We start from the raw sequence: 18,454 nt of genomic DNA, 5'->3' as shown, positions 1-18,454 counted from the left end.
ATTAAGTCTTTGTATAAATGCATGAAATGTTTCTTCTTCAAGCTAAAGACCAGGCAAATTCCTACAGGAACAAACACAAACTTTATTTACCTCCATCCTTTCTTCTGAGAAGCTCACAACAACCCTGTGAGGTAGGTCAGGCTAGGAGAGACACAATGACGGATTTGGTGAGCTTTCCCCAGGTCCTAGGCTCCACCTACACTATACATTTAAAGCACTACCATGCCACTTTAAACAATCATGGCTTCCTCTAAGGAATCCTGGGAATTGTGGTTTGTTGAGGGTGCTGAGAGTTGTCAAGAGACACCCTGCTCCCCTCACAGAGTGCTACAATTCCCAATGTGCCTTAACAGTCAATTCCTCTTCCCAGGGAATTCTAGGAATTATAGCTGTAAGACGTGAGCCAGGGTCTCCTAACATAGCATCCTTAACAAGCTACATTTCCCAGGATTTTGGGGGGGAAGCCATGCCTGTTTAAAGTGGTATGATACGGCTTTAAATTTACAGTGCAGATGGAGGCCTTATTAGTGCAGCCCTGTAACCTTGACTTTTAAAATACAGTGGTACCTCGGTTTACGAACTTAATCCGTTCTGGAAGTCCGTTCTTAAACCGAAACCGTTTTTAAACCGAGGCATGCTTTCCCTAATGAGGCCTCCCGCTGCCGGTGCCCTTCCACCTTTCGGATTCCGTTCTTAGGCCAAGGTAAAGTTTGCAAACCGGGACACTACTTCTGGTTTTGCGGAGTTCGTAAACCGAATCGTTCCGAACAGGACTGTTCTTACGGGGTACCTCTGTACAAAGTTGGCAGCCTAAATCCTTCATCATGACGTGCACAGATCACAGAGGTGCAGAGAAGCAGACTTTAATACAAATTAAAATACAAATTATTCTGCCTTGGTCAAAACATACCTGGAATACTGTGTCCAATTCTGGGCACCACAATTTAAGAAGGTTGTTGACAAGCTGGAATGTGTGCAGAGGAGGGCAACCAAGATGATCAAGGGTCTGGAAACAGCCTTATGAGGAACGGTTGAAGGAGCTGATTACATTCAGCCTGGAAAAGAGGAGACTGAGAGGAGATATGATAGCCATCTTCAAATATCCCAAGGGCTATCACATGGAGGAGGGAGCAAGCTTGTTTTCTCCTGCTCTGGAGGTTAGGACCAGTGATTCAAGTTATAAAACAGGAGATTCCAAGTAAATATCAGGAAGAACTTTCTGACAGCAAGAGCTGTTAGACAGTGGAACAGTCTCCCTCAGAAGTTGGTGGACTCTCCTTCCTTGGAAGTTTTTAAACAGAGGTTGGAGGGTCATCTGTCATGGATGCTTTAGCCGAGATTCCTGCAGTGCAGGGGGTTGGACTGGATGACCATTGGGTCACTTCCAACTACGATTCTGCGATTCACTGCAGCAATTGGCAGCAGCATCTATCTCTCTCTCTCTCTCTCTCTCTCTCTCTCAAAAGACCTAAGCCGCTTTTGGAGGAGGCATCACAACAAGCAGTTGTGAAATGCAAACGAAAACAAGCCCATGCGCCAAAACGCATCCGTGAAACAGGCAGGAAAGGAACCACCTGGGCTCTGGCCCACACAGAGAAGGAGCTTCTTGTGTTTAAATGGTTAAATCCAGCAGTCGAGATCGGGGTTCCTAGAAAGGAAGGGAAGGGGAGGGGGGAAATTTGGGGAGGGGGGAGTAGGTGGGATGTCGCTACCATAGAGAGGTCGGGGGTGGGGAGCTCGTGCCTTTTCCGTCCCCTCTATCCGGAAAGCGAAATGGCTCTCTGGATGCAGGCGGGAGTTGGAGGCTGCTGAAATCCAAGCAGCGGTGAGCCGAAGGTGCAAAAAGAGAAATGATGTCGGATATATATATATAGTATCCAGCTTTTATATTGGGGGGGGGGGGGAGCGTGGGGATGCAAAGAGGTTGGTGGGTGGAAGAACAGAGAGGGGGACCTTTGCAGACCCTCCGCCTAAGGGATAGGAAACTGGGGAGACTGGCTCTGGTTGCAACCTGCGATATGCATATTCTTGCATTGCTGGGGGTTGGACTAGATGATCCTCAGGGTCCCTTCCAACTCTGTGATTCTATGTAGAAGTCAGATTACTTGTCCCTCCAGCCCCTGCCTTCGCCAGCCTGCTGTCTTCAGCTCCAGGCGTTTGGGGCTACAACTTCCATCAGTCCAAAATCCCTTGACAGAGGAACGGTCTCCCTTGGGAGGTTGTGTGTGTTCACATCTTTAAAAAACCCATTGGAAAGTAGGATCTCAATGATTAATTGCTCCTTATTGCCCTGTGCGGCTTAGGACCCACGTACCTACGGGACCGCCTCTCCTGCTATGCCCCGCGGAGGACCTTAAGGTCCACCAATGACAATATTTTGGAGGTCCCAGGTCGCAAGGTGGTTAGATTGGTCTCAACTAGGGCCAGGGCCTTTTCAGTACTGGCCCCGACTTGGTGGAATGCTCTGTCACAAGAGACTGGGGACCTGCGGTACCTATTTATCTACTTGCACTTTGACGTGCTTTCGAACTGCTAGGTTGGCAGGAGCAGGGACTGAGCAACGGAAGCTCACCCCATTGTGGGGATTCGAACTGCCGACCTTCTGATCGGCAAGTCCTAGGCTCAGTGGTTTAACCCACAGCCCCACCAGTCATAGGTATATCAGTATTCAAATCTGAATTGTCAAATTGTGTTATTAGTGTTATTATGGTTTTTGTTGTATGTGTCTTTTGCGGTTGTTGTTTATATTGAAAAAATGATTAAATAAATTTTAAAAATAATATTAAAAACAGTTTGCAACAACTTAACAGATTTCTCTTGTTTTGTTTCGGCAGAAAGCACTTGGATATCCCATCCGCGGCCAAGGGTAGCTCCCAAGCACCGTTGCGGAGATATCTCTGCCCTGTATCCCTCTGAACTCTCCTTGTCATACCGCAGTAGCTGGGTGCACTAATCCGATTGGCTGGATTCCTCTCCTGCATTAGCCGTCAGGGGCGGAAGCGCTGCTCTGAGTTCGAATTCCATCTACCCTTCCCAACTGCCAGAGCTCCAGTTCCCAAATGGCGGAAGGGAGGGAGGGGGAGCTGCCGGCCCCAGATCTCCGCTTCCAGGCGGTGCTGGATCAGGAATTGAAGCTGGGTGTGAAAACAGAGAGGAAGGACCCAGCAGGTCCAAAGTCTGAGATGGGATCCAAGGGACTGAGGAAAAAGCCCCACCCTTCTGCTCAGGCGGGACCTGCAGGGTGCGAGGGCCTGCAGCAGGTCTGGGAGGCCCAGTGGCAGGCCTTCCTCAAGGCGATGGAGTCACCCCACTCTGAGGCGGGGAGCTCGCAGCTGGCGGAATTGGCTCCCTGGGCAGACCTGAGGACTTCCTTAGCCCCTTTTGAAGCCATCACTGCAGCCAGCCAGCCTCCAAAAGAAGGGTACCTCCTTCCGATCCTCAACGGGGCGAGCCACCAGGTCCGCGTCCAGCTCGATCTGCGAGAAAAGGGCCCCTACACCAAAGTAAAGGAGGAGGAGGAGGCCCTCAGCACAGAGGGCCACCGGCAACGCTTTAGGCAGTCACACTGCCACCAGGCTGAGAGCCCCCGCCAGGCCTGCAGCCGGCTCTGGGAGCTTTGCCGCCAGTGGTTAAAACCAGAGAGACGTACCAAAGAGGAGATCCTGGACTTGCTAGTCTTGGAGCAGTTCCTGGATGTCCTGCCTCGAGGGATCCAGAGTCGGGTGAAGGATCAGGCTCCTGAAACCTGTGCCCAGGCAGTGGCCCTGGTGGAGAATTTCTTGCCGGCTCAGGGAGAAGCAGGGAGTTGGGAAGAGCAGGTGAGGCTGTATCCTTTCTTTTTTAAATAATAATAACAATAATCTGTACTTTGAAATATGCACAAATCGAAGTCAACAAAGTTCCCAGTCTAATATTTCCAAAATTTGTGTTGCAGTGATTCACAAAGAACGCCCATCTCTCAACAAATGTGTTGTAAAATATACTGCTCCTCTTATGAGTCAAATCAACTGATTTGTGCATTTTTGCAAATTTAAGACATTTCCTTAGTCATTCACATATAATTGGAACCTGATAATCTTTACACTTTCGAGCCCAGACTGCTCTGGCTGCTACCACAAGGGTTGCTTTTGTTTGTTTGTTTGTTTTTTAAAGGCTGTTGTTTTGCAGATATTTCCCCCTCAATCAAATAAAAAATAATCAACTGGGGGAGAGTTTTCTCCTGTAATTGAATTTATATGATGCAGGATTTGTCTCCAAAGGCATGCTGACACTCCCACAGCATATACGTTATAACTGCATTGTCTGTTAAAACAACTTCAGACATTTAAACCAAGTATCCTTATAGAAGCCTGTTTTCATCCTGGGATTCCTGGTAGCGAGATCAAGAACCAAAGGAAGCTACCTTATGCCATGTCAAACAATTGATACATCTTGCCCAGTTATCACAGTGTTCTTCAAAACTTGGGCCTCGGATGTTGTTTGGACTACAAAGCCCATCATCCACAGCCAACTTAGCCAACAATGAGGGATGATGGGATTTGTATTCCAACAACTTCTGGGGACCTAAGCTTGAAGAACACTGGTCTACACAAAGTGTGTCTAAATGCTGTGAATAACACAAATCATTGAACAACATGACCCCTGCTGTTTCAGGGCCCGGGTCTCTTTCAGAAGGTGATTGTGAGTGTCCCAGATGAGGCAACTACTTTGGGAGATGCAGGCAGGCAGATCTGGAACGTGGTGAAACATGAGTGTGGAGGAAATGCCAGCTCAGGGGGTAAGTAAAATAATAATAATAATAATAATAATAATAATAATAATAATAATACCCTGCCCAGCTGGTCTGGCTGGGTTTCCCCAGCAACTCTGGGTGGCTTCCAACAGATTAAAAACACAATCAAACATTAAAAACTTCACCAAACAGGGATTACTCCATGCTAACTGTGGAGCATTGTATAGTCGGGGAGCTACCACAGAAAAGGCCCATTTTCTTGTTGCCACCCTCCAAACTTCTCTGGGAGGGGGGACATAAAGAAGGGCCTCAGCTGACAAGCGCTGGGTCCAGGTTGTTTTGTGTGGGAAGAGGTGATTATGATGAAGATGATGATGATTTATACCTCGCCCATCTGGGCGGCTCCCAACAGAATATTAAAAACACAATAAAAGATCAAACGTTTAAAAACTTCCCGAAACAGGGATACTTTCAGATGTCTTCCAAAAGTCAGATAGTTGTTTATTTCCTTAACATCTGATGGGAGGGCGTTCCACAGGGCGGGTGCCACTACTGAGAAGGCCCTCTGCCTGGTACAATACTTGATACTTAAGGTGTTGATGTTCTTATATTTAATTTCTCTCCTTCTTCCTTCAGGTAAGCAGTATGTGATGCAGAAAGAGGATCACGGGCAAGAAAGCTCTGAGCAAGAACCGCAAGGGATCCTGGAGGAGCGAGAGACAGCCAACGGGCTCAAGCACTGCAAGCAGGCGGGGTCGAATGAGGGTCTGTGTGGGCCATGGAGGCAACAACAGGCAAGCTGTCCGAGGCAGAGGATGGATGAGCTCATTCCTAGCATGGGCCTTTACCAAGGACTGAGTGGACTTCTTACCGGGGAGAGGCCTGTGACCCTGACCGAATACAGACGGACTTCCAACTCCAAGGCAAGCGAGAGGACCGAGGCAGAAGAGAAACCCTTCAAATGCGTGGAGTGCGGGAAGGCCTTCCGCACAAAGGACAAGCTCATCCGACATCACAAGACCCACACGGGAGAGAAGCCGTACGGTTGCTTGGACTGCGGCAAATCCTTCAGCACTAAGTACGGGCTTTTCCGGCACTACCGAATCCACCGGGGAGAGAAGCCGTACGGATGCTCGTACTGCGGCAAGTTCTTCCGGATGAACTACGACCTCATCCGCCACCACCGGGTCCACACAGGGGAGAAGCCCTTTGAGTGCTCGGACTGCGGGAAGTCCTTCGGCATGAACTCCGACCTTGTTAGACACCAGAGGATCCACACGGGGGAGAAGCCCTTCCAGTGCTCGGACTGTGGGAAAACCTTCAACGTCAAGGGCAGCCTCGTCTCCCACGTCCGGATACACAAGGGCCTGAAGCCGTACAGGTGCAGCGAGTGCGGGAAATGCTTCAACCAGAGTTCGAAACTGAAGGCCCACGTGAGAATCCATGTGAGGTAGAAACATGGAACAAACGTCCCGGACTCTGGTAGTCCTAGACCTTCAGCAGTCGCTCCGGTCTCTGACTGCACGATCGTCTCCTCCTGTATGGATTTTCCCGGATGCGGATGCAGGCATTACTCTGAGCCCTTCTTGGAAGTGAAGTGGTGCAGTGCTGGGATTCAGACCATGGCAACTGGGAAGCACTCTGCCTCAAGAAACCTCTTTGCCAGCCAGCTTGTTTAGATGGTCCTATTTCCGAGAGCTGGTGCCAGTGGAGACTAGTCCGTCAGGGCAAATGGGGCACTGTCCCACCAACCTCAGTCTATCCTTTCTCATGAGAACATAGTGTCAGGAGCGAGCCAGCAGTAAATCACACCGTGCAAGTTGCCATTAACTCTTTAATAGCAAAAACATGATCTGCACCAACTTGGCAGAGTGTCAGGCCTCATGAGCACAGCAACGCATCCCTGGTAGGTCGTGCTCCCATGAAGCAGTTGCTGAGACTGAAGGTTCCTGCCTCCCCATAGCTGCCAAATCCCCTCCTCTCCAGGGTTTTCCCCAAGCAATTGAAGACTGAGTCTGTGCATCACCACTCTCTCCTCCACCCTTTTGGTTCTGGGAAACTAGGGGAAAAGGGCGCTCGTTGCAGCAGGAAGAGGAGAAACCCATGACACTTCCCCAGCCTTCTCTACTTCTTGGCTTCTGTCATCTCACCCTCCTGAATCGGCTTCTGCCCCTGATTCTGCACTGCTCTCTGCCTCTGCCTCTCCCAGCTCACTAAGCTCTGTTGCTTCCTCAGCCTCTGACACTTCTCTTCCCAGTCTTCTCCCTCTGACTGCTCATCGTTGTCCCACCATCACTCCCCCGGCTCTGGGTTTTCTTCCCACTACTGGGCCATCCTGTTTCCCAAGCGGATTCCACCGGGAAGCCCATCAGCCCTCTTCCAATTGTTGCTTCCCAGCAACTAGTGTCTACCAGAGGCATGTGGCCTCTGATGCTGGAGGTGGCATGCAGTTATCATGATCCCCAGGAAATGAATTCGTGTCTATAAGAACAATTCCCCCTAAGTGCACCTCGCGCAGTATCCACCCTGAAGTAGCATTGATTGGGGAAATCCTGTGGCAGGGGAGCCATCACTTACTAAGGCCAGGAGAGTGGAGGGCGGGTGCTAATAGGTGGCCCTTCAGCGGCTAAGAACATAAGAAGAGCCTTCTGGATGAGGCCAGAGTGGCCAATCTTAGTGCAGCATCCTGTTCTCTCAGTGGCCACCCATTTGCCTGTGGGAAACCAAGCAGGATCTGAGGACAAGAGCTGTCTGATAGCCTTGTCAATTTGTCCCATCTTTTAAAGCCATCCATTTTGTTGTCCATCACTGCCTCCTGTGGGAGCAAATGTCATAGTTCAACTATGGTGGTATTCAACTACTGAAGTTAATGGAACTAACTTAGTCATATTTATTCATTTTAATAGGTCTGCTCTGAGGGAAAGTGAATGCCAACCATGTATTTTTTAACTCCTGGTTTAAAAAATAAATAAATGCTTGGGTGTGGTGGGTTGGTGGGTTTTTTTATGTCAACTTGTTTTTGACTTATGACTTTGGCTGCTAATTGCATTTTATGTTCCATGTAAATCACTTAGAGGTTTCAACAATTAAGTGACATGTCGTTTTTAATAAAGAAACAAATACACTGTTCCCGAGCTGTTTTTTTTTAAAAAAAATGCAATATGTTTGAATCGTGGTTTTATGTAAGGTGATGAATAAATCCATAATAAATAATAGGCCATGGGTTCGAGCCTCATGTTGGGTTAAAGATTCCTGCATTGCAGAGGGTTGGACTAGATGACCCTCGCGGTCCCTTCCAAATTTATGGATCTAGGAAATAAATAAACAAGAGGCAGTAATGAGAGGGCCTTTACCTGAGCTGGACCAGCGGAGGACTCTAGTGCAGAGGAGCTGGAGGATAATTTGGTTCCCTCTGTTTGAAAGCTCCTCTTTCACCCATCTCCTGCCCCAGCTTCCTAGGTCAACCCCCCCAAAGAATCATGGGAACTGTAGTTTGCTAAGGGTGCTGGGAATTGTAGCTCCATGAAGGGGTAAACTACAGCTCCCAGGATTGGGTGTGTGTGTTGAATGTGCATTAAATGTGTCTTAAATGCATGGTATGTATGTAGCCCTGGGCACAGCTTTTCATAGCAAAACATAATCCAGTTCTGTAGCAAATCACAGAGGGGCATTTTTTTTTTTAAAGTTGAGAGATGCGCCCAAAGGGTTAAACCTATCGAGTTCTGCTCTGAGCCCGAGAAAGGAAATTGCGGGGGAGGCGAGGAAGGGAAGAAGGAATCCTTTTTCTTTGTTATGGAAGAAACGTGCTGGGCTACATCATTTCCGGTGCCCTTTCTTCCCTCCTCTTCCTGGTGGGAATCTGACTTTTGAAATTTCCTCCTCCTCCCTTCTTTGTCAAAGCACTGTGGAACTGCAGCAGGTGCTGCCCAGGCAAATTGGTGGTGCACTGCTTAGCTTATAGGGAGAGGTGAGTTGTATTATTATTATTATTATTATTATTATTATTATTATTATTATTATTAGTTCCAGAGTGCTGCAGAGAGAAAAAAGAAATTGCAGGTAAAGTAGGAGAAACCCTGCTTCAAAAAATAATAATGAACGTGGACGCTCAGCTGAAGGTGGGCAGAGTAAGCTAAAAGCCAGTTCACCTTTAAAAGCTAAGCTGTTCTTCATCAGGATCTCAAAGGTAGCTTGCTTCTGGACTTGAAGGTTCTATGGAACACAAGAGTAGCCCTTCTGGATCAGAGCAGTGGCCCATCTAGTCCAGCACCCTGCGGCCAGTCAGATGCCTCTTGGAAAGCCTTCATGAGCCACTCTCCCCAGCATTCTTGCCTCTGGGCACGGAGGCAGAGAATGGTCCTCATAGCTTGTAGCCACCAGTAGCCTTTGTTGTTGTTGTTTAGTCGTGTCCGACTCTTCGTGACCCCCTGGACCAGAGCACGCCAGGCCCTCCTGTCTTCCACTGCCTCCCACAGTTTGGTCAGACTCATGCTGGTAGCTTTGAGAACACTGTCCAACCATCTCGTCCTCTATCATCCCCTTCTCCTTGTGCCCTCCATCTTTCCCAACATCAGGGTCTTTTCCAAGGAGTCTTCTCTTCTCATGAGCTGGCCAAAGTATTGGAGCCTCAGCTTCAGGACCTGTCCTTCCAGTGAGCACTCAGGGCTGATTTCCAGCCTTTACCTCCATGAATTTGTCTAATCCTGGGCCACATTCAGGTCAGTCTCAGTGCTATAGCCAGGTTCTCCTCCTCTTCAATTGATTTGATTTGTTATAATTCTATTCCACTTTTCATTCAAATGAATCACAAAGCAGCTTACGAACAAGGCACCACGAGGGTCATGTAGCCCAACCCGAATCTTTTTGCCCAGTGTGGAGCTTGAACCCACAACCCTGAGATTTAAGAGTCTCATGCTGTGCTATCCCATGGATAGATAAGTGACAATAACACAACAGAATATCACAAATACGTGCCATATAGAATGAGTAACAAACCACCAGCAAAAGAATTACAAATAATCAGTAAAACAATTACAATATATAAAACACTATTAACAGCACCACCACCTGAAGAAAACAGCACAATTACAGCAAAAGTCTTATAAGATTCACAAAATACTACAGCAGTCATAATCTATAAAACAATATTAACAACATTGACAAAGTAACAAGCAAAAAATAAAATCAGCACTGTTTCCTCTCACTTATTTTTTGTTTCTTGCTGTTAGGAGGAGGAGTCTCCCTCGCTGGCTTGGCTTGAGAATTTCTGGCCATCGCTTAGAAATAAACCACTTCTACTGATTTTGCAGACCCCCTTGCGGGTCTTGGACCGTCTCCATTTTTGAGAAGAGACGGGACAGAAAGCAAGAGGAGGAGGAGGACGAAGGGGCAGTCCGGTTCTCAAAATGGACATGCGGAACGTGACAGGCTCCAAAGCATGGGAAGAAATGGAAGGCGTAGCAAAAGCCCCACAACACAGGGGCACAGGGCAGTTCCTTATTGGGACACCTTCCCATTATATAAAATGTGAGCCGGAAGAAGGGGCGCTGGAGCGCTGGGAAGCCCAGTTGCAGGAGTTTCTGAGGATGCTGCAGGCTCCCAACTCAGGATGCAGGAACCTACAGCTATCTGAGGAGCCCTCCCCATGGGAGGATGCTAAGGCCTTCCTGGCCTCCTTTGAGCAAGTAGCCTCGGCCTGCCGGTGGCCTCGGGACAAGTGGGTGGCCCTCCTCCTGCCGGCTCTCAGCGGAGAGCCTGAGCAGGCCTTCATCGGCCTCAGTGCCCAGGACAAGGGAGACTACAGGAAGGTGAAGGTGGCCATCTTGGAAGGGGAAGCCATTGCGAGGGAGAAGCAGCGGCAGCACTTCAGGCAACTCCGCTATCGGGAGGCAGAGGGTCCGAGAGGCGTTTATGGCCGGCTCCGTGAGCTTTGTGGCCAGTGGCTGAAAATAGAGAGGCACACGAAGGATGAGATTCTGGAGTTGCTGATCTTGGAGCAGTTCCTGAGCATCCTGCCAGGAGACATGCAGAGCTGGGTCAGGGAGCGAAAGCCGGAGACCTGCGCCCAGGCGGTGGCCCTGGCGGAGGGATTCCTCTTGGGGCAGGACGAGGTGGAGGGTCCGGAACAGAAGGTGAGAAATTCTGAAGGTGTACAGCAGCAGTGGGGAAGCCCTCTCTGGCCGGTTCATCTAGACCAGGCACCCCCAAACTCGGTCCTCCAGATATTTTGGGACTACAACTCCCATCATCCCTAGCTAACAGGACCAGTGGTCAGGGATGATGGGAATTGTAGTCCCAAAACATCTGGAGGGCCGAGTTTGGGGGTGTCTGATTTAGACCTTCCAGGACTCCATTGGGCCTGTGGTCAGCTAATGGTGAGTGTTTGCAAATGACGATCACCTGGTTGTTAGAACTTGCACTTGGCTGCATGTGTGGGCGCCTCATCATGTCACTGTGATGTCGGGTATTGACGGGTGGGCAGCCCCGCCTACCTGTCAAATTTCGCCTGTGGGGTGGGAGGGGGGGATAAGTATCCAGACTGCTAGACACATCCAGTTTTTCACCTGCTGGCATATGGTGTCTATGATATATATGGTGCTGAAATGGATTTCTACTGGTTACCGTATTGGCCCGAATATATGCCGCACTTTCCCCCCAAAGTCTGATCGTGAAAGTCAAGTGCGGCTTATATTCACGACTTTTCCTGCCAGCAAAGTGGCGCAGTCCCGTCCCCCCCGAAGCAGCCCAGGAGCGCAGGACAACGGCACCCAGCCGAGCCGTTGGAATGAAGGGGGGTTGGGGCAGAGGCTGCTGGCAAAGCTGCCCAGCTCCCCCCCAAGAGCAGCCCGGGGGCAACGTGGTGCGTCCCATCCGCTGCTCTCAAGCCGCCTCTAAGCCTCTGAATTTTAAAGGTGCGGCTTACTCGCAGGTGCGGCTTATATTGGAGCCAATACAGTAATTTGCTATTTCAAGTGTCTGGGTCTTAAGTAACCCATGGAAATTAATGTATTTGGAGGGATTTGCTCTAGCCCAGATCTTGGTAGCCAGAAAGTATATGTATGTTGGGTTCCTTCAGACCATTGCTTTGTTATCCAACTTCAGGCTCATGATCTTCCTCACTGCTGTTTCAGGTACCTGTGCCTTCTGCAGTGATGGCTGCGGATCCTTCTGAGACGGGCCAGCTTCTGCCACGGGACACCTGGGCTGGGCAGGTCTTCAGAGAAGCCGCAGACAGGCCGAGTGAAGTGACGAGATTGTCAAGTAAGGATTCACCATGCTCAGGTTTTCATGAGGCGGTTTCTCCTCTCACTGTCCCCCCCCCCTGGCAAACATGCACTTGTCTGTTATTGTTATTATTATCATTATCCCGCATCGGTCCCTACAGCCACAGCAGGCGCTGCAACTTCCAACAGGTTGACTTCACCCCTCAAGGCAAACTCCTCCATTGCCTCCCAAGACAGATGGATGCCAACAATCCTATCATTGCTGCTGCTGCTACTTCTAGGGGCTGACACTCATGCTAAGTTCTGCTCACCCCCCTACCCCCCCCCCACTTTATCTCACTCCATGCCAAAGCCTCCCACCCCAAGCTTCCTCCTCACCAAACCTCCACATAGGAGCCAACTCCTAGGGGATGAGATCCCTCCGGTCTCCCAATAAAATATTTGAGGGGTGTCTCTACCCCAAGTTGATGGGTGTTGCCATTCAAATAGAGTAAGTGCACTGCATCATGTGATCTATTATGTGGGGTGGGGCTTACCTGACCGCCCCCCCAATATTTTATTAAAGTTGGCACCCCTGTCCACAGTTCTCCCTCACCACAGTGCTGCCCCTGTCACACAACACCCTCACTGCCACAAGCCCTTGTTCAATTCTATTGGATGTCTCCAGGTTCTAATATTATGAGCTGTAGTGTTCCCAAAGCAAGGAAGGATTGGACTCTGGGTAATAAAATACACGTAAGGCTTGACCAGCAAGACCCTGGGAGGAGTGCCAATAATAATTCTCTCCACCCCTCGGCCCAGGTCGTTTTATTCACAAAAGGACTTTTTACACAGTGTTTGTAAGAACCAGTCAGATTTCCTCTAAGCATTTCAAAAAACCCCACATGGGACAAAGTCAGATGAGAGAAATTCTTTTAACTACAAAGAAACTATTTCCTACTTGAGCATGCATATGTATTTCAGAGTAAATAAAAGAGGAAGCAAGGAGGAATGCTTTTAGGAAACCCTGGAAGTCATAAACAGGAGAGGCAAGATGGGAGTATTTACCATCTCTTTGTGAACTCTCTTCCTGGCCCTTAAGATCTATCTGAAGATTAACAAACTACATCAAAGTAACCTACTAGCTTTATGTACTGAGGATGCCCAGTGAAGCAACTGGCCTGTGTTTAGAATGCTTTATACTCCTGTCAGGTGTAGAAAATGAACAGTAGAGAAAATGGGCAGAGATGCAGAGGCTTGTGGGATTTGATCAGAAATTATTGTCAATGAATCAAACCCAGTCAATGCAATGCTTTCATTGCTGACACAATGGCTTGCTCCATATTTCATAATTCCTCATAGTAATCCCACCTGACCACTACAATGAGATAAGGTGGAAAATGTCTCTGTTCACTTTCTCCATATCACAATCACATCCCTTACTCCTCTTTCTTCTAAACTAAAAAGTTCTAAAAGCTGTAACCTTTACTCAAGCTGGGCTTAGAGGCCTCAGCCCTCTATTTTCTGGGTTGTTGTTTTTTTACTCTAGCATCTGATATTCATAGCTGGACAATATTTGACTAGAGAGATCCAGTACAACATGACTGACCTGTTTTCCAGTGTGGTGTAGTGGTGTAAAGCCAGTGTGGTGTAGTGGTTAAGAGCGATAGACTCGTAATCTGGGGAACCGGGTTTGCGTCTCCGCTCCTCCACATGCAGCTGCTGGGTGACCTTGGGCTAGTCACACTTCTTTGAAGTCTCTCAGCCCCACTCACCTCACAGAGTGTTTGTTGTGGGGGAGGAAGGGAAAGGAGAATGTTAGCCGCTTTGAGACTCCTTAAAGGGAGTGAAAGGCGGGATATCAAATCCAAACTCTTCTTCTTCTTCTTCTAATTTCTCTAATCCGTAAAAAAACTCCCATAAACTAAGCCAGCAGCCATTGCCTTGTCTAGTAGTTTTAAAATTTAATTAGAAGTGCTTTCTATTGTCTGCACTGAAGCTACGACTACACAGTTTCAGTGGAAGACTTTAATTCTCGTATTATGAGGGGGAAAGAGAATATTCTCACATATTCTGCCTGCAACAGCTCTGATACTAAACTCTGTTGATTTTCTGTTTGGAATAATCACTCCAGAACAGATAAGATTCTCTGGGATTTTTTTATTCCTACAGGTAATGAGCAGGTATTGGAGAATGAGACAAATACCCTCCACCAGGAAGGTTCTGTGCAAGGAGAAGCAAACAATGCCTGTTTGGGAAGAGAGGAGGATTTCCATGACCATCAAAAGCGAATAATGTTTGAGAATCAGCCAGGGTTGTTGAATGATGAAGAAAGAAGCTATGAGAGTGGTCTGGTGGAAAAATCCACTTTCTATGCAGAAGTTAGCAGAGAGGAGAGAGAATCCACTGACTCACAAATAATAGAGTGTAGTGAGGTACAAAAAGCATCATCTGACTGTCGAAGAGACTTTGAACGGAGCTCAGACCTTATGGTACAGCAGAGCATTCACATCAGAGAGAAGCCGTACCTGTCATTCTATTGTGGAAACAGTTTCATTAAGACGCAGGGCCTTCTTGCACATGAGAGAACCCACACAGGATTGTGGAACACATATAATTACTCTAACGGTGGGAAAAACTTCAGTTGCAGTTCAGGCTCTATGCAGCACATGAGAATCCACACAGGAGAATGTCTGTACACGTGCTCTCACTGCGGCAAAAACTTTGACAATTGTTCAGTCTTCCAGGAACACGTCAGGCTGCACACACTGGAGACACCGTACAAGTGCTCAGACTGCGGGAAGAGCTTCGACAAAAAGCGTTACCTTAACAACCACGTGAGGAAGCACAGAGGGGAGAAGCCGTATGAGTGCCTGCAATGCGGGAAAAGCTTCCCTATAAAGTCCAAACTTGTAAAACACGAGATAATACACATGAGGGAGAAGCCATACAAGTGCACCCTCTGTGGGAAAACATTCATTCGGAAGTCAGACCTTTGTGCACACGATAAAATCCACACAGTACAGTAGATATTTCAAAATTTATCTGGCAGGGGAAAAAGCCAAGAATAAAACACAAATCATTAATAGATTCTAAGGATAGAGGTGGCTTTTCCCTGCCAGATTTAAGGTTATATTATGAGGTGTCCTGCCTTTGCTGGCCCCGAGAATGGATACCACTACAAAATACAGATATTTTAGATTTGGAGGGTCACAATAATAGATTTGGTTGCATTCATATTTATGGTATGAAAAAGTCAAAGTACACAGAGATTTCCTGAACCACTTAGTAAGAAAGTCACTATATGTCGTATGAGAAAAATACAAAAATCTCTTGGAGCAGAAAATACTATGGTGGCTCTCCCCGGTAGAAGCGATTTATGTGAAAAAATTGAATATGAGAAAGGGTTGGGTAACATATAAGGGATTATTAGTAGAAGAAGAGCACCAGTTGAAATTGAAAAAATTGAGGATATAAGAGATCTTTTAACGGATTGGTAATAGTATCACCAGTTAAAGTTTTTTTAAAAAAAAACAGATAAAAGAAAGGGATTTTCTAATGAAATATCGAAGTCTGAGAGAGTATTGTTGGAGAATAATGTGAAATTGCTCTCTAAAATGTGTAAATTGTTATTGTAATGGTTTACTAAAGATGAAAAAGTTAAACTGGTTATGATACAATGGGCAAGGGATTTTGGATACAACACACAGCTTTCAACATGGGAAAAACTACGTAGAAAGGATTTGAAATTTACAGTGTATTATACATTAAAAGAAAACTATGAAAATGATGTACCACTGGTATTTAACTCCAAGTAAATTAGCAGCAATGTATAGGACAAGCTCAAATATTTGCTAGAAATGTAAAGAAAAGTTAGGCACCTTTTACCATATGTGGTGAAACTGTAAAGTAATAAAGGAATTCTGGGAAATGATATACAATGAACTGAAAAAAAGTTTAAAATAACGTTTGTTAAAAAAACCCAGAAGCCTTTTTGTTAGGAATTGTGGGTGCAGAGATACTGAGAACACTGTTTATGTATGCTACAACAGCGGCAAGAATGCTGCTTGCCCGAGGTTGGAAAGAAAGCAAGGTCCTACCAGGGTGGACTGGCAGAGCAAAATATTGGCTTATGCAGAGATGGCAAAAATGACGGGGAAAATCAGAAACCAGGAGGATCACAACTTCAACAAAGAATGGGAGAAAATTATACTATACTTGACAGACCACTGTAAACACTTGAACACTTTGGCAGGTCTTAAATAACTCTTGTAATGTTATATAGACTTTGGATACAATGGAGGGCTGAAAATTAGGAGGACTTATAGTATACAATTGAAAAAGTTAACTAAAGAACCCACAGAGGGGAGTGGGGAGGTCTTGAGATTTGGAAGAATCTTGTGTATTTTTTATTATCTGTGATTTTGAATGTGAATGAATTTGTAAAATCAAGTAAAAATTCTTCCCCCTCCCCCCAAAAAAATCCACACAGGACTGGGAAAAGGTTATAACACTGGATGTGCAGCTTGTGCCTTGAAAGTGTCAGTAAATTTTATTTTATATATTTAGGATATATAAAGAAATGCCTTTCCGGGGGTAGGGGGGTGGAAATCAAGGCAACTAAAAGAAGTAATTTTCAACAATTAAAGCTTTTAAAATAAAACTAGTCTTACAGAAATAACTATGCAGCAGTCAACCCCTCCACATCGGTGAGCAAAAGCAGTGAATGCTATCGGCCATCTCCAAAATGTTCTGGAAAAGCCTGTGTGATGGACAGTGAGCAGTGGCATAGCTACATCTGTTTCTCTTGGGAGGGCATTCCACAGCGAATGGTGCCACACTCAAAAAGACCCCGTCTTTCCCACCCAGAAGGAAACGTGTGTAAGTGCTCTCTGGACTTCTCCGCGACGCTTCCCCTCTGCAGCGAGGTGGGACCGATTCGGATGGTCCGCCCCCGCCACTTAATGGATCCAGTTGGCTTCCAGAGAGTGGTAGGGGATGTTTTATCCCACGTTGATGGCCTTTCAGCTGATTCCCTGGTGGCCCGCTGGAATGTGGAGTTAACCAGGGCTATTGACTGTCTGGCTCCGAAGCGCCCTCTCCGATTGCATGGAGCCCGGACAGCCCCGTGGTTTTCCCCGTAGCTGAGGGCGATGAAACAATCGCTGAGACGGCTAGAGCGCCGGTGGCGGAAAACTCATTCTGAATCAGACCGGACATGGGTTAGAGCTCAACGTCGAGCCTACCAAGTGGCAATGGCGACGGTGAAGAGGGCCTTCTTTGCCACCTCCATTGCATCTGCAGAAAACAGCAGCAGGAGACTTTTTCAGGTGGTTCGCAATCTATCGGAACCACCTGCACCACCGGGGCCTGGTAGGGACCCCAAGATCTCCTGCAATGATTTTGCAAAGTTTTTTGCAGATAAAGTCGCTCAGATTCAGAAGGAGGTAGACTCCACCGTGGGAGCAGGGCCAGGGCGGGAGAGTGCTAGAGTTCTGTCTAGTCCTGTTACATGGGATCAATTCCAATCTGTTACCTCCGAGGATGTGGACAGGCTGCTTGGACAAGTGAAACTGACCACCTGTCTCCTTGATCCTTGCCCATCCTGGCTGATAAAAGTGAGCCGGGAAGGGCTGGGCGATGGGCTCTGCGGGGTGGTGAATGCTTCCCTCTGTGAGGGAGCCTTCCCAGACCCGCTGAAAGAGGTGGTCATTAAACCGCTTCTTAAAAAAAAATCTTTAGACCCAGCCAATTTGGCCAACTATCGCCCAGTCTCAAATTTACCATTCTTGGGCAAGGTGATTGAGCGGGTGGTTGCCAAACAACTCCAAGCATGCCTGGAGGATGTGGACCATTTGGATCCCTTCTAATCAGGATTCAGGCCTCACCATGGGACTGAAACTGCCTTGGTTGTGCTGGTTGATGATCTCCGGCGGGCTACGGACAAAGGTGAGAGCTGTTTCCTAGTTCTGCTGGATCTCTCAGCGGCCTTTGACACCATAACATCCTTCTGGACCGTCTAGAGGGGTTGGGAGTTGGGGGCATTGTTATATGGTGGTTCCGCTCCTTTTTCCTGGGCCATGTCCAGAAAGTGGTGGGGGGGGATGAGTGTTCAGACCCCTGGGCCCTTACTTGTGGGGTGCCTCAGGGTTCTGTCCTCTCCCCCATGCTTTTTAATATCTATATGAAGCTGCTGGGAGAGATCATCAGGGGGTTTGGGCTCGGTGTCCATCAATATACAGATGATACCCAGTTCTACCTCTCTTTCAACTCAGAACCAGTGAAGGTGGTGAAAGTCCTGTGTGAGTGCTTGGAGGCGGTTGGAGGATGGATGGCAGCTAATAGATTGAGGTTGAATCCTGACAATATGGAAGTACTGTTCTTGGGGGACGGGGGGGGGGGCTGGTGTGAAGGACTCCCTGGTCCTGTATGGGGTAACTGTGCCCCTGAAGGACCAGGTGCGCAGCCTGGGAGTCATTTTGGACTCACAGCTGTCCATGGAGGCACAGGTTAATTCTGT

At 47.7% G+C, this 18,454-nt stretch overlaps 4 protein-coding genes across 6 annotated transcripts in view; all 4 read left to right on the top strand.

Annotated features, from left to right (window-relative positions):
* The window catches only part of LOC308580362 (uncharacterized protein), a 148,788-nt gene that overhangs the window by 41,932 nt on the left and 88,402 nt on the right, over positions 1-18,454 (top strand). The window lies entirely within an intron of this gene.
* Positions 1-18,454, top strand: part of LOC308580409 (uncharacterized protein) — an 83,189-nt gene that overhangs the window by 64,541 nt on the left and 194 nt on the right. The window lies entirely within an intron of this gene.
* On the top strand, positions 1,720-7,855 carry LOC308580682 (uncharacterized protein). 2 transcript variants are annotated; one of them, XM_081182694.1, is made up of 4 exons: positions 1,720-1,836; positions 2,835-3,818; positions 4,654-4,777; positions 5,369-7,855. In XM_081182694.1, exons 2-4 carry the CDS (start codon positions 3,060-3,062, stop codon positions 6,184-6,186), a joined length of 1,701 nt encoding a protein of 566 aa, XP_081038820.1. In that variant the 5' UTR covers positions 1,720-1,836; positions 2,835-3,059; the 3' UTR covers positions 6,187-7,855. The 2 variants fall into 2 exon arrangements, with proteins under 2 accessions (XP_081038820.1, XP_081038821.1); XM_081182695.1 differs by having other exon boundaries at positions 1,735-1,825.
* LOC308580672 (zinc finger and SCAN domain-containing protein 21-like) lies at positions 8,516-16,796 on the top strand. Its single transcript, XM_081182665.1, has 4 exons — positions 8,516-8,699; positions 9,961-10,863; positions 11,863-11,992; positions 14,107-16,796. The coding sequence occupies exons 2-4, from the start codon at positions 10,138-10,140 to the stop codon at positions 14,961-14,963; spliced, it is 1,713 nt and encodes a 570-aa protein (XP_081038791.1). The 5' UTR covers positions 8,516-8,699; positions 9,961-10,137; the 3' UTR covers positions 14,964-16,796.

Source organism: Podarcis bocagei, assembly GCF_964188305.1.
Source record: "Podarcis bocagei genome assembly, chromosome: 2".
NCBI classification, from domain to species: Eukaryota; Metazoa; Chordata; class Lepidosauria; order Squamata; family Lacertidae; genus Podarcis; species Podarcis bocagei.
This window is presented reverse-complemented; position numbering and strand designations above follow the sequence as displayed.